General features: G+C 49.4%; 1 protein-coding gene across 2 annotated transcripts; it reads left to right on the top strand.

Moving 5' to 3' along the window:
- Positions 1 to 171: 171 nt before the first annotated feature.
- CLEC17A (C-type lectin domain containing 17A) lies at positions 172 to 11,115 on the top strand. 2 transcript variants are annotated; one of them, XM_029068552.2, is made up of 13 exons: positions 172 to 393; positions 964 to 1,065; positions 2,129 to 2,161; positions 2,329 to 2,376; positions 2,458 to 2,499; positions 3,070 to 3,123; positions 3,696 to 3,809; positions 4,220 to 4,282; positions 4,496 to 4,591; positions 6,095 to 6,172; positions 6,705 to 6,856; positions 8,262 to 8,371; positions 10,446 to 11,115. In XM_029068552.2, the coding sequence occupies exons 1-13, from the start codon at positions 339 to 341 to the stop codon at positions 10,576 to 10,578; spliced, it is 1,080 nt and encodes a 359-aa protein (XP_028924385.1). In that variant the 5' UTR covers positions 172 to 338; the 3' UTR covers positions 10,579 to 11,115. The 2 variants fall into 2 exon arrangements, with proteins under 2 accessions (XP_028924385.1, XP_039768720.1); XM_039912786.1 differs by lacking the exon at positions 3,696 to 3,809.
- Positions 11,116 to 13,786: the final 2,671 nt, after the last annotated feature.

Here is a 13,786-nt window from a genome sequence, read left to right as displayed (position 1 = left end):
ACTGGGCCACGCTGCTTCACTGATGGATCTGGGATTAGTCTGGGCAATTCTGGAATGGCCTGCTTGCCGCAATTCAAGCGAATGGAAGGACCGTGTGTTCCATCTCCAGGTAAAACATGGGCAACATACACCAATCCCCTGTGTTTTCTCTATTTCTGTCCAGGAATTTTCATTGCAGAGTTAGCCATGCTAGGAGGGGTGCCGAGGAAGCTGGATTTGCATACTGCTGCCCTCCGAGAGCAAAGAGGAACTGAAATGGGGCAAGCGCCAAAAAGGGAGCAACCTGACTGGGGTATGAGAAGACCTGGCTACCCTCTCTGCTGACTCTGTGTTCGGCTATGACCCTGTCCAGCCAGTACGGAAATTGGTTTTCATTTCGCAGGGGCCGAACAGGTACGACTCTGAGCTGGGCCTAGGTGGTGGCGGGGGCCGTTCACTTGGTAAACTTCAGGGTTTCTTGGCCTCGGTTGCTTCCCACTTCTGAGACATCTGCTCTGTACTACTCAGATGTTGCTCCGGGACAGTTACTGCTGGGTTCCTCCCTAGAAGTAGCTAGGAAATTTGTTGGTGGGGGGTAGGGGAAGGGTATGGATGGTCCCAGGTAGGTGGGGTTAAGGGCACCATGAACCCTGGATGGGAAAGGCTGGGGAACCAGGCAAGATAATTTGAGGAAAGCAGGCTTTGGGCAGGCTTTAGAGTGGTGGGTAAAGGGCTGTGTATTGGGATAAGGGTCTTGGTGGGTATCTGGGAGTGTGTTTGTGTGTGTGTGTGTGAGAGAGAGAAAAAAAAAGAGGGTGAAGAGTTTGGCTGCTCTCCCGACACCCCAGCAGCTTTTCCCTGCTCTCCTGGGCAGCCTTGATGGGCATTCCTCAACCTCTCCACCCTACAGCTCAGGGATTTGACCTGATTCTGGGATTGGGAAGGTGAGGATGGGGCGAAACTGACTCTTCTCTCCCATGGAAGGAGCGGTAGAGGACATGGGGGATGACGATGACTACGAGAATGTGAGCCCGACCAACGAGGCTCCCCCCGTCAAACCTGGGAAGAGGAAAGCCCAACGTCCAGGTGGGCCCATTCTCTGGGATACGGGACCGGGGTAGGCTGGGACTGTTTTTTAATTTTTTTTTTTAAGTGTTTTTTGTTAATTTTTTTAAATGTTATTTGTTGTGCTTATTATGTGCCAGATACTGTACTAAGCGCTGGTGAAAGCTCGTTGTGGACAGGGAATATGTCTGCTTATTATATTGTACTCTCCCAAGCGCTTAGTACATTGCTCTGCACACAGTAAGTGCTCAGTAAATCCGATTGAATAAAAGCTAATCAGGCTGGACACAGTCCATGTCCCTCATGGGGTTCACAGTCTTAATCCCCATTTTACAGATGAGGTAACTGAGGCACCGAGAAGTGAAGTGACCCACCCAAGGTCACACAGCGGACAAGCGGCCGAGCTGGGATTAGAACCCAGGTCCTTCTGACTCCCAGGCCCGTGCTCTATCCAGTAGGCCACCCAGCTAACTCCCTGGTCGCATACTGTTTTCCCCCAACCCAATTCCTGGAGCAGAGGCCAAGGCAATCCAGTCCAGTCAATGCTCCACTTAATGATGATGATGATAATAATAAAGATAATTTTGGTATTTGTTAAGCTCTATGTGCCAAGCCCTGTGCTAAGCCCTGGAGCAGGGCAGATCGAATACAGTCCCTGTTTCACATGGGGTCACAGTCTAAGGAGGGGAGGGAGATTGGGAAACTAAGGCCCAGAGAAGTGAAGTGCCTAAGTGGTGGCGGGGGGAGTTCAAGAAGGAATCGGAGGGCGTGAGCACAGAAGAAAATAACCAGTTCACGTAGTAACCCCTCAGGGTTCCTTGGCCTTGTATCAACCCAGAGTAGTCTACAGGGCAAACTAGGGGGTGGATTCCACCTAGGACTGGAATCTTCCACTTGGGACTGGAATCTGGGGGAGGGCACCCTGGAGGTGCCCAGTGGCCTTTGAAGTAGGATGTGAAATGCAATAAATAGGAAGCGAAACTAGCCATCTGAGTTTCACTGTCTCCAGAGAGCAGGCCAAGGGAAAGTGGGTAAGTAAACTGTCTACGTCATGGATCACTCCCGCTTCCCCTCTCTCCTCTAGGGTCCATAGCTCCCCCGAGACCACCCCGAGCTGGTGAGTTGGGTTTTGGACGGTTCTCCGGTGGTGGGGTTGGGAGGAAACCTCCCCTCACAGTCTCTGGGCAGATGATGGGCCGATGGCAGGTGGATGGCTGGGAAGGGCCAGTGGACCCAAATCCCCTCCTGGCCCAGGTTCAAGGTCCCTATTTCTCTCCCCTACAGGGCGGGGCTTGGCAAAGCCAACTCTCCCTGATAAATCCCCAAAAGAAGGTAAGTGCTGGACTTCTCCCTCTCTTGAACCCAAGCAAATACTGCCCTGGGTAAAAATCCTCTCCCTCTCTCTCCTTCCAGATCTGACCCTCACCACTGTGTCCTGTCCACCCCCACGTTTGGGTGAGTAGTGGGCAAACCAGGTGAAGGATTCTGGGAGAAGGCATCAGGAGGATTAGCCAGAATGCCAAACCTCTACCTAACCTCCCTGATAGGATTCAATCCTTCTTGGATATTGGGGGATCTTTTTCCTAGCCTGACCCTGTGTCCCTAGCTTTCCTGGTTTCTCAGGTGAGCAACTGAAACTGGAAGAAGGGAAAGAAGGGACTGGGCCCTTGCCCTGCCCAGGTGGAGTCGAGCCTGACCCAAATCCGGAGCAGGAGGGACCGGTACCTAATCTGAGGAAAATGGGTGCGGAGGAAGGGGAGAAAAGGGGAGAGGGTCACTCAAGCATATTGACTAGCACAAGCACATCTTTTCATGGGGGCTGATGGGATTTGTTGCTCCAGTGGGTAGGCACAGTCCTTCATGCACGCCTAACGGTGCCATAGACCCCGGTTATGACCTCGGACGAGAAAGGGAATGTAGAGGGCCTGGACCACCCTGGGTCTAGGCAGGACTACGGGGGCACGTTTGGGAGGAAATGGGCTCCCCCCATCCTTTTTTTGCCTGAAGGAACCTCTTCTCCTCCAGGGCTAGATCTGAACTCCACAGCCGTTGCAATGGCTTTTGAGCCTCCCCAGGATGGTGAGTCAACGTTCCCAGCTCCAGCCCCTGACCCCGCCTAGATCCTACCCAAGCTTGGTGTCCCGGCCTCCCCCGGGTGCGTCAGAGGGTGGGGCTCCTCAACCCACAGTTGGGGCCCGTCAGTCGTGAAGGCGCTTATCTCTGAGGCTGGGTCGACCCCACCTCTGGGCCCAAGGGGCCTAGAGAAACCGACCACATGTGACGTTAAGGAACCAAGGACTTGATCCGTAGTTCCTGTCCTCTCTTGCCCTCTTCTCTTCAGGTGTTACCTCCTCTTCGAACGAGAGGCAAATGGGTTTTGGTCCTTTTTTTTTTAGTGGGAGCAGCTTAAGCAGGCAACATATGTGTCAGTGTATACAGACACACAGATACACACACGCACACACACAGAGTTCCTGCTCCAAATCCAAACCTCCTCCTGGTTGGTTTCTGAGATACCCTGCCTGTGAGATGACTAAGGAACCTGGGAATGTCTTCTTCCTCCAGACAAAGGACCCATGAGTCCTCTCCTCTCTGTCTTTGGGGGCTCCTCTCTCTTGAACTCTAGCTGCAATCTCTCTTGCTCTCCACAGTTCCTCCCCCAGCACGGTTCAGCCAAAAGGGGAAGATGGTGGTGTCTCTGTGTGTGCTGGTGGGAACTGCGTTGCTGCTGGGCTTGACTGGGCTTGCTCTAACTCTGCTGAAGTGTAAGTCTGAGCTGTGACTCTGGAGGCTGGGAAACGATTCCCGGTCCAGGAACGCTGGCGCTTCCGCAAAGGCCAAAGAGCTTGGGGAAGTCTGGAGAGAGAGCTGGGAGTCAAGGGACATAGCAGGACTGTCAGTAGTAGGCCTCTCTGAGGAATCTGAATCCTCCCTGAGAGGGATCTGAGTTGTCCCAGAGGCTGCCCATCTTGGGAGTCTCGCGGGCTGGTCCCGTGAGCCATGGCCCCGTCACAGAGAGGTGAGCCAGAGGCATCTTCCTCGGCCCCTTCCTCAGAGTCAGCCCGGCCACATCTGCTGTCCCTCCCCAGCGCCATAGGCTAAATTCCTGGAGGGAGGGAAAGAGGCAGCAAAGGGGGCAAGCTCAGGGCCAAAGCTGCAGTTCTCTTTTCTCCAGACCAGGAGACTGCACAGGAACTGAGAATGTTAACCCTTCAGCAACTGGAATGGGTGATGAACGGTGAGTCCTGGAGTGGGGTAAGGAGGAGGAGAGAGTGGGGCGAGAGGAGTCCGGACGACTCCAGACGAGCTTGACCACCTGGTGGTCATCTACCTGGACCAGACCCTAACAGGGCGGGCCATGGACGGGGTGGCACCGGAGATTGGTTTCACCTGGCCGACTCCTATTTCCTGCCCCACGGGGGGCTGGTACTGAGGATGCTTATGGTTCCAGTGTCAAAGGTGACAGCGGAGGCCAAGAGGGATCGGGAGGCAATCCGAGCTGATGCCAGGAGAGAGCTGGCCAATCTCTGGGCTGTAGTCCCAAACGGTAAGAACCGATCGACCCACTGTCTCTCATCTACTGTTTAAGGGGAATGACTAGGGCTCTAAAACTTGGAGAGGAACTAAAGAATACTGGAGATAATAATAATAATAATAATAATAATGATGGTATTTGTTAAGCGCTTACTATATGCAGAGCACTGTTCTAAGCGCTGGGGTAGATACAGGGACCATCAGGTTGTCCCACGTGGGGCTCACACTTTTCACCCCCATTTTACAGATGAGGTAACTGAGGCCCAGAGAAGTTAAGTGACTTGAGCCGGGTCACACAAGTGCGGGGTGGGATTAGAACCCACGTCCTCTGACTCCCGAGCCTGGGCTCTTTCCACTAAGCCACTGCTAGAGTAGTAGTAAAGGAATTGGAGGGACAGCTACCGAACCACTTAGCACAAGCTGAGCAATAGACACCCAATCAAGATAAAGGTTCATGGAGGAGTGGAGTGACCCATTACCTCAAACCAAATCACTCAAAATCAACCCACTGCTAACCCCAATGGCCCCAAACTTCATTCGAATTAGAAAGAGGGCTAGGATTAGGGCCAAGATTAAGGTTGCAATTAGATTTTGGGTTGAGCAAGAGCTCAGCTAGAGTTCAAGGTTTGTTTTTTGGCTGTCCATTGGGCTGCTGACAAGTGGTGATGATTTTGCTGCTTGTTGTCGACATCCAGTTCACAATTGTCAAACAGAGAACTGGCCATGTCCAAATCATTATCCATCCATCTGTAGGTGCCTGTGAGGCATAGAGACATGGCCTAGTGAAAAGACCACCGGATTGGGAATCAGGGGTCCCCATCCTGACTTCGCCATTTGCCTGCTGCATGGCCTTGGGCGAGTTGCATAATAATGATGATGATGATAACTGTGGTATTTGTTAAATCAGGCACTGTACTATGCACTGGGATGGGTACAAGCAAATCAGGCTGGACACAGTCCCTGTCCCACATGGGGCTCACAGTCTCAATCTCCATTTTACAGATGAGGGAACTGAGGCACAGAGAAGGGAAGTGACCGGCCCAAGGTCACACAGCAGACAAGTGGCAGAGCTGGGATTAGAACCCATGACATTTTGACTCCCAAGCTGACTACGACTTAACCTCTGGGTACCTCGGTTTCCTCATCTGCAAAGTGGGGATTTAATAGCTGTTCTTCCTACCGCTTAGACTGTGAGCCTCAGGTTGGAGTGGGACTGCCTCTGATCTGATTATACCATAGCATCTTTGTGCTTGGCACCAAGTAAGTGTGGAACAAATGCCACAGTTATCATTACTATTCCAGGGAAAAAGTGAGTGTTGAGGAGGAGCCAGGAGTTCCAGCGGAGAATAATTAGGAGAAAAATAAAGGGGCAGAGAAAGAAGGTAGGGAGGGAACGGGAAACAAACCAAGAATTTGGGGAGGCAGAGGAGAGCTGTTGTCTGGGCTGGAGTAGGCGGGAATGTTTTGTGTTTGGGGAGATCTCACTGCTTGATGAGGCCAACCTCTGTGCTTCCAGTTTCTGAGATAAGGAAGGACATTGAACAGATCAAAATGGATGCCAATAGGGCTGTGCAGGAGCTGCGAGACATGTTAGGTGAGCTCTGGCCTGGAATGCCCTCCCTCCTCAAATCTGCCAAACCTGCTCTCTTCCCTGCTTCAAAGTCCTACTGAGAGCCACCTCCTCCAGGAGGCCTTCCCAGACTGAGCCCCCCTTTTCCTCTGCTCCTCCTCCCCTCCCCATCATTCCTACTCCCTCTGCTCTACCCCCTTCCCCGCCCCACAGCACCTGTGTATATTTGTGCATATTTATAATTCTTTTTATTAATGATGTGTGCATATCTATTATTTTGATGCTATTGATGCCTGTCTACTTGTTCTGTTGTCTGTCTCCCTCTTCTGGACTGTGAGCCCGTTGCTGGGTAGGGATTGTCTCTGTTGCCAAATTGAACTTTCCAAGTGCTTGGTACGGTGCTCTGCACACAGTAAGCACTCAATAAATATGATTGAATGAATGAGAGTTGAGGAAGACAATGAATGGCGGGCAAGGGTAGTATCGGGGAACAATTCAGGTTCCTGGGAAGAGGATCCTGAGTTGGACAGTAAGGTGGGCTCATCCCATTCCACAGGTTGTCCCTGCAACTTCTGCCCAAAGAACTGGCTCCCTTTCAAGGGTAAATGCTATTACTTTTCCACCATCACCAAAACCTGGGAGAATGCTGGTCGTTTCTGCATGGAAAACCTTTCACACCTAGTCACCATCAGCAACACAGAGGAGCAGGTAAGCCACTTCTCCCACCCAGTCCTCCTCTCATCTGCCAGGAATTTAGCCCTGGGATTTAGACCTTTCAACAGCCTGGGGATTAACACTTCAAACACAAAGTCGTTTTCTTTAGGAGCAAGCCTCTTTGTCCCTTCCTATGGTTAGCTAGACGTGGCCACAGTGTGGGTATAGAATGCTGAAGGTGTCACCGGCTCAGACGCCCCTAATGGATACCATTTTTTTCTTTTAAAAAAAGGTTCAAGTCCTGCCCAAGTTTTGTGAAGTGCCAGGAGCCTGGTGGTTTTCCCGAACCAAGCTTAAAAGAAGCCCACAGTGCCCAACTCTTTGTCTAGCATAAAAGTAAAGGCAAATTTAAAATGTTTGCATTCCAGGCCATCACATTTGAGTAGTGGATAAAGCACGGGCCTGGGAGTCAGAGGGTGATGGGGTCTAATCACAGTCCTGCCACTTGTCTGCTGTGTGACCTCGGGCAAGTCACTTTACTTCTCTGTGCTTTAGTTACTTCATCTGTAAAATGGGGATTGAGACAGTGAGCCCCACAAGGGACTGCATCCAACCTGATTTGCTTGTATCCACCCCAGCGCTCAGTACAGTGCCTGGCACGTAGTAAGTGCTTAACAAATACCATCATTATCATTTCCAGGCCGATGAATAATTGTCCTTTTGTGTTGAAAGATCATAGCACTTATGGTGAAATCCTCCTCAGGCATGTGGATGGGGCTGAAAAGACTGAAGTATGATCAACGATCCATTCCATCCTGGGGAAAGATAGACTCTTGTGGGAGGGGTGGGTTTGAACCTTGCAGTAACAGGTGGTTTTTTTGCCTAACTTTTGGGTAGGGTAGGGGAGGAGTTGCCCACCATCAGTAGGCTCTGCATTTGCCTTGTTTTTCTAGTAGTGGGTGTGACTGGTGCTGGACCACCAACACTTTTGTATCTGGTCCTCTAGTGGCTAACGACAGGCATGGAGAGGTAGGTGAGGGCCGCAGCCCATTGCCTTGGAGCTGGCCGTGCTGCTGTTCCCTCATCTGCTTCCTACAGTATCGTAGAGAATAGCACATACCTCTACCGTTAGGGTCTTCGGAAAGTAGGTGGGCTTGTCATCCCACAGAAGCAGCCTGGGATGAGTCCGAGATAACAGGACAAGGCAGATGACAACACACACACACAAATAAAAAGGGAGGATAATCCCAGAAAGAGAGGGGAGAGCAGAATCAGGAATGTCTGTTCCCAGGGATTCTGGGAGAGCACAGAATCTCAGGGGAAGGCTGTCACAGACACTGAGTCTTCAAGAATGAGCCCATCAGAGAGATAAGGAAGGTTATTCCAGATACAATGGATGTGGAGGGACTGGTGGATTTGTGTGACCTGGACCTGAGCTTACTTGAGTCTCCACTTGCAGAAGTTTTTGGCTAAGGTGCATGGCTCTCCCCGGATATACTGGCTGGGCCTCAGTGACAGACATCGTGAAGGGCAGTGGCAGTGGATGGATGGCTCTCCTGTGTCCTTAAGGCAAGTCCCTTTCCCTAAAATGCAGCTTGGGATACCCGGGTTGGAGGTTCCCCTCTGATTCCTTCGTAGGGTTGGGGCTGAGCAGGCAAGGAAGCTGAAGAAAAATCTCTCTCTCTCTCTTTCCCTTTCTCTCTGTATTTCTCTCTTTCTGTCTCTCCAATCAGATCAATGTTACGTTAGATACTCACCACCCGTTCAGTCAATTTGAGAGTGATTCTCTCAGCGTGGCCTAGTGGATAGCGCATGGGCCTGGGAGTCAGAAGGACACGGGTTCTCATCCTGGCTCTGCCACTTGTCGACTGTGTGACCTTGGATAAGTCACTTAACTTCTCTGGGCCTCAGATACCTCATCTGCAAAATGGGGATTAATGTTGTGAGTCCCATGTGGGACAAGGACCGTGTCCAACTTGATCAGCTTGTAACTACCCCAGTGCTTAGAACAGTGCCTGCCACAAAGTAAGCCCTTAAATTCCATCATCATCCTCATCATCATGAGCTGGGAGGGCTCAACAGTGTTCTTGATGCCAACTCCTTGGCGGGGCTTGATAAACGCTGCCTAGAAGGAGTAGGCATTCAAGAGAGAACTAGGAGGAGCTCGTGGCCCAGAGGAAATTATTCCAGGTGGAAAAGATTATTTATAGAGGAAAGAAAAGGACAAAGGGGGGGACTAGGAGGAGAGGTCAAAATCCTTAAAGTGTACCCTTATAAAGGTCACCATCCAAAGAAGAACGTGTTCATTGAAACCTGAAGGTGGTCAGTTCAAAAATAAAAGAAAACACTTTGTGTACTGCAAGCATATGGGATTTGTTTTCAACAGAAGTTATGCAGGCCCAAAATAGCAATAGTTTTAAGAAGGGTTTGCATAAATCAATGTCTGAAAGGACAATAATAGTTTATTAGAATGCTCAGTTATGGTATTAGAAGATATGTCCCTAACCACAAGTGTGGATGTGAAACAGGGCAACTATCCCCACTCTTTCTCCAAGCCTCTTCTGGTGCCCTGTCAGAGAAAGAACACTAGGTTGGAACGAACCATTAATCTGAATGACTAACGTGACCCCTGAACCGATTAATTTTAATCTTCGTCCCAGGTTCTAGTCCCTTACTGCCCCATCAGTACTTCTGCACCCTCTCACACACTCATTTACTCACAACACTCACAAAGTCCATTCCATCTTACGTACCCTAGTATTCCTTAAACCCTCATTCATCTACATAGCCACTTTTCCCCTTGTCTTCCTCCTTCCTATCCATAAATTACTTTAGTGTCTGTCTCCCCTAGCTAGACGCAAGCAGCTTGAGGGCAGGGGACCAGGTCTACTGCCTCTACTGTGCTCTTCCAAGTGCTCAGTGTGGAGCTCAGCACGCAACAGACTCTCCATAAAGGCTGCTGATTGATTGACAGTAATCAATCAATCACTAGTATTTATCGAGCACTTCCTGTGTGTACAGCACACTGTTCTAAGATCCTGGAATAATAATAATGATAATAATAGTACTTGTTAAGCACTTATTATGGGCCAAGCACTGTTCTAAGTGCTGGGGTAGACACAAGTTAATCAGGTTGGACACAGTCCCTGTCCCTCATGGGGCTCACACTCCTAATCCCTATCTTACAGATGAAGTAACCGAGACCCAGACGCGTTAAGTGACTTGCCCGAGGTCATACAGCAGACACTTGGCAGAGCCGGGATTAGAAACCTGGTCTTTCTGACTCCTAGGTCCTTGCTCTACCCACTAGGCTACGCTGCTTCCACAACTGAGAACAAGTTTTCAACATAGGCCCACATATCTAGGGGACCCATATCTAGTGGGTCCAGCCATCATGGCTGGCAATGGGGACAGTAAATAGAAACTTTGGGTGGCCTAGCAGGAAGCAGCAGTGACAGGAGTGAGTGGTAAGTGGGGCTTATTCAGGACTCGAGGCACACAAGAATTGTTTTTTCTTGTTACACGAGTTGGTTGCTGCTCTTCTGCGCTGCAGTAGAAGGGAATAGTTTCCCCTGCAATACGGCATCTCTCAGATTCTTAGATGGTGAATGATGGATTTTTCTCAATTCCATATTTTCTCCAGCTTCTGGCAGCCGGGTGAGCCTAACAACCGGAACGGGGAAAACTGTGGCGCTATGAGCCAAGATGGTTCTTGGAACGATCTGGACTGCGACCAGACGACATACTGGATTTGTGAGAAGCAATGCACCTGCTGACTCCCGCTGGTTAAGCCTTAGAGGGAGGGGTTGGGGGGAAGGGGAGGGGAGACTGGTTACAAACTGTTTCAGAGCTGTGCCGCCTGGTTTCTTGGAAGAGACTCTTGCAATTCTGTGGGCCTGTCTGATGGTCTGCAGCACTTTTGGGCATTACACCAGTGCTATAGTGGCCTTACTTCCAGTCCTCGCTTTACTGATTTCCAACCAGATGCAAGTCAAGATAATGTGTGACTTCGCCTGTGAGCTCCATGTGGGACAAGGACTGGGTCCAACCTGAATAACTTGTATCTACTCCAGCACTTAGAACAGTACTTGACACAGAGTAAGCGCTTAACAAAATAGTCACCGGCAAAGAACTAGGTCTGAGCAGCCAGCTGTTGAACGCAGCACCAAAATGCACTGGGAGAAACGTGTTGGGGGAAAAGGCCTCCCCTACTCTTCCCCGACCTTGGTAAGTGATCCAGATCTGAACCAGCCTCTTGTGAGAGAATTTGAGTTAGCTGGTTCCCTCACTATGGAACTTCCCAAACATCCTAATGTTATGTGTCTGTTTATTGTTATATTGTATTCCCAAGCGCTTAGCACAGTGCTCTGCCCACAGCAAGCGCTCAATAAATACAGCTGAATGAATGGCATCCCATGTCGGGTGACAGAGCTCATTCTTCAGAGACGTTCATCCTACAGAACAGCTGATCCCAGGCCACAGACCCAGGCCAATGTCCAACCTGGCAGGATCAGCCAACTCTGTTGGGGTGGTCTCACTCCTACTGTAGATAGTATCACTCTACCTGTCTGAGACAGACTGTAAAGATAAAACATTTAGTAATTAAATTAATTCTCGGGGGCTCTACCTCAGCAATGGCTACTGTAATTTCACTCATTCCTTCTTTGAATGGTATTTTTCGAGCTCTCGCTGTGTTCAGAGGCACTTTTTTAGTGACTTCTAGAGACCCTAGGTTAGAATTTCATCTGGCAAATTCTCTAACATCAGATGGCCAGAGAGAGACTATTCTATTTAATAGTATTTATTGAGCACTTACTATGTGCAGAGCACTGTACTAAGCACTTGTAATCCACTCACACCGTCTCCATCATAGCCACGGCAATGGAACTGATGAAAGCTACTCTCGGGGTTGGGGGGTGGGCATGACCAATTGGGCACGAACAAGGAGGGGATCTGGAACTAGATTTGCCAGTAAGCCAGCTAGTTAGGCAGGGGACTGCTTGAATGTCCAATTCTCTGCACAATTTTGTGCTCACCAACACAAATTCTAACAAAGAATCCAGAACTGTCCATCACAGAAATCTTGCAGGCCATTTTTTGCTGACGGCTTTCTGCTGTTGGCTGTATGCAGTTGTTAGGTGCATGTGGAATCCCAAAAGCACAAAGCTTTTCAGCAGAGTAAGCTCAGATCAAGTGAATGTCTAAGAAATGTGGAGGAAGAGGAAAGAGAGAAAAAGAAAATGTGTATGTTTTGGGGGTAAACATGCCTTTTCCCCTTTCTGGAATTCTGCAAGGAAGTCTCTCAAGGACTCCATTAAGGGAAGACAGTGGCAAACTGTCCCAAAAACAACCTTGATGCCATCTTTGACTCCTCACCACCTCATTAACCCTCATATTTGGCCTCTCTCTAAATCCTGGATCTCTAAATATTTCTTGGATCTCTCCACCCTACCTCTCCAGCCAGATGGCCACGACCCTGATTCGGCTTTTGTCACTTCTTGAATAAAATACCACATCAGTTTCCTCCCTGGTCTACCTGTCCCCAACATCTCCCCTCTTTGGTCCATGCTCCATTCTTCTGCACAGATCAATCAATCTTATGTACTATGTGCAGAGCACTGTACCGAGTGCTTGGGAGAGAACAGGGTAAGAGTTGGTAGACAAGTTCCTTGCTCACAAGGAGATTACAGACTAGAGGGACAGACATTAATATAAATTGTAGATATGCACATAAGTGCCGTAGAGCTGAAGGTGGAACAAATAAAGGAGTACAAGGACAATTCAGAGGGAATGGGAGAAGAGGAAATGAGGGCTTAGTTGGGGAAGGCCGCTTGGAGGAGATGTGCTTTTAATAAGGTTTTGAAATGGGGAATGTGATTATCTGTCCTACCACGTTAATACAATCACTCATCCTATCCCACCTGGATTACTGCATCAGCCTCCTGTCTCTCCCTACTCCAGTCCATACTTCACTCTGCTGCCCAGATCATTTTTCTACAAGAACTTTCTGGACATATCACCTGGCTCCTCAAAAGACTCCAGTGATTGCCCATCCATCTCTGTATCAAACAAAAACTCCTCTCCATTAGCTTTAAAGCACTCCATCCCCCCTACCTCACCTCGCTTCTCTCCTTCCACAACCCAGCCCGCATACTTCGCTCCTCTAGTGCTAACCTTCTCACTGTGCCTCAATCTCACCTGTCTCACTGCCGACCCCTAGCCCACATCCTGTCTCTGGCCCAGAATACCCTCCCTCCTCAAATCCTACAATGTCTCTCCCCTGCTTCAAAGACTTATTGAAGATATATCCCCACCAGGCCTTCCCAGACTAAGCCTGACTTTTCCTCATCTCCCACTCCCTTCTGCGTCACTCTGACTTAATCCCTTTGTTCTTCCCCCCTCCCAGCCTCAAAGCACTGATGTACATATCTGTAACTTTATTTACTTGCATTGATGTCTGTCTCCTCAACTCTAGACTGTGAGCTTATTGTGGGCAGGGGATGTCTCTGTTATTCTTGTATTGTACTCTCCCAATTGCTTAGTATAATGCTCTGCAGACAGTAAGCACTCAATACGAATTTATGAATAACTGAATGAAATGAGGCATGATGACTTGAGAAAATTGAATGGGGACAAAATATCGGAAGTGTCTGTTGGGGAACAAGACAGAGTTGTGGGGGAGGGGGTGTGTGGGAGAGAAGGCAGGTGAGGTGGTTGTGGTCAGATAGAAGGTTCTCAGAGTTGGAGAGGGTAGAGATCGTATAGTGATTAGAGATGATAAGATTGAGTGTATGTCTAAGTGGTGACATGTTCTCTGCCCTCCAGGAGTTTATTTAGAAGAGGAGACAGACATTAAAATACATCACAGATACGTACATAGATGGTGGTGGGGAGGTGGGGGGTGAATATCAAGTGCTTAAAAGGAACAACTTTACTAGTAGAAGCCAGAGTTGGCTTAAAATAAAAATCAAGGCTGGGCATGAG

Source organism: Ornithorhynchus anatinus, chromosome 7 (assembly GCF_004115215.2).
Source record: "Ornithorhynchus anatinus isolate Pmale09 chromosome 7, mOrnAna1.pri.v4, whole genome shotgun sequence".
Classification (NCBI taxonomy): domain Eukaryota; kingdom Metazoa; phylum Chordata; class Mammalia; order Monotremata; family Ornithorhynchidae; genus Ornithorhynchus; species Ornithorhynchus anatinus.
Note: the sequence above shows the minus strand (reverse complement) of the source record. Positions and strands in the feature narration are given on the sequence as shown.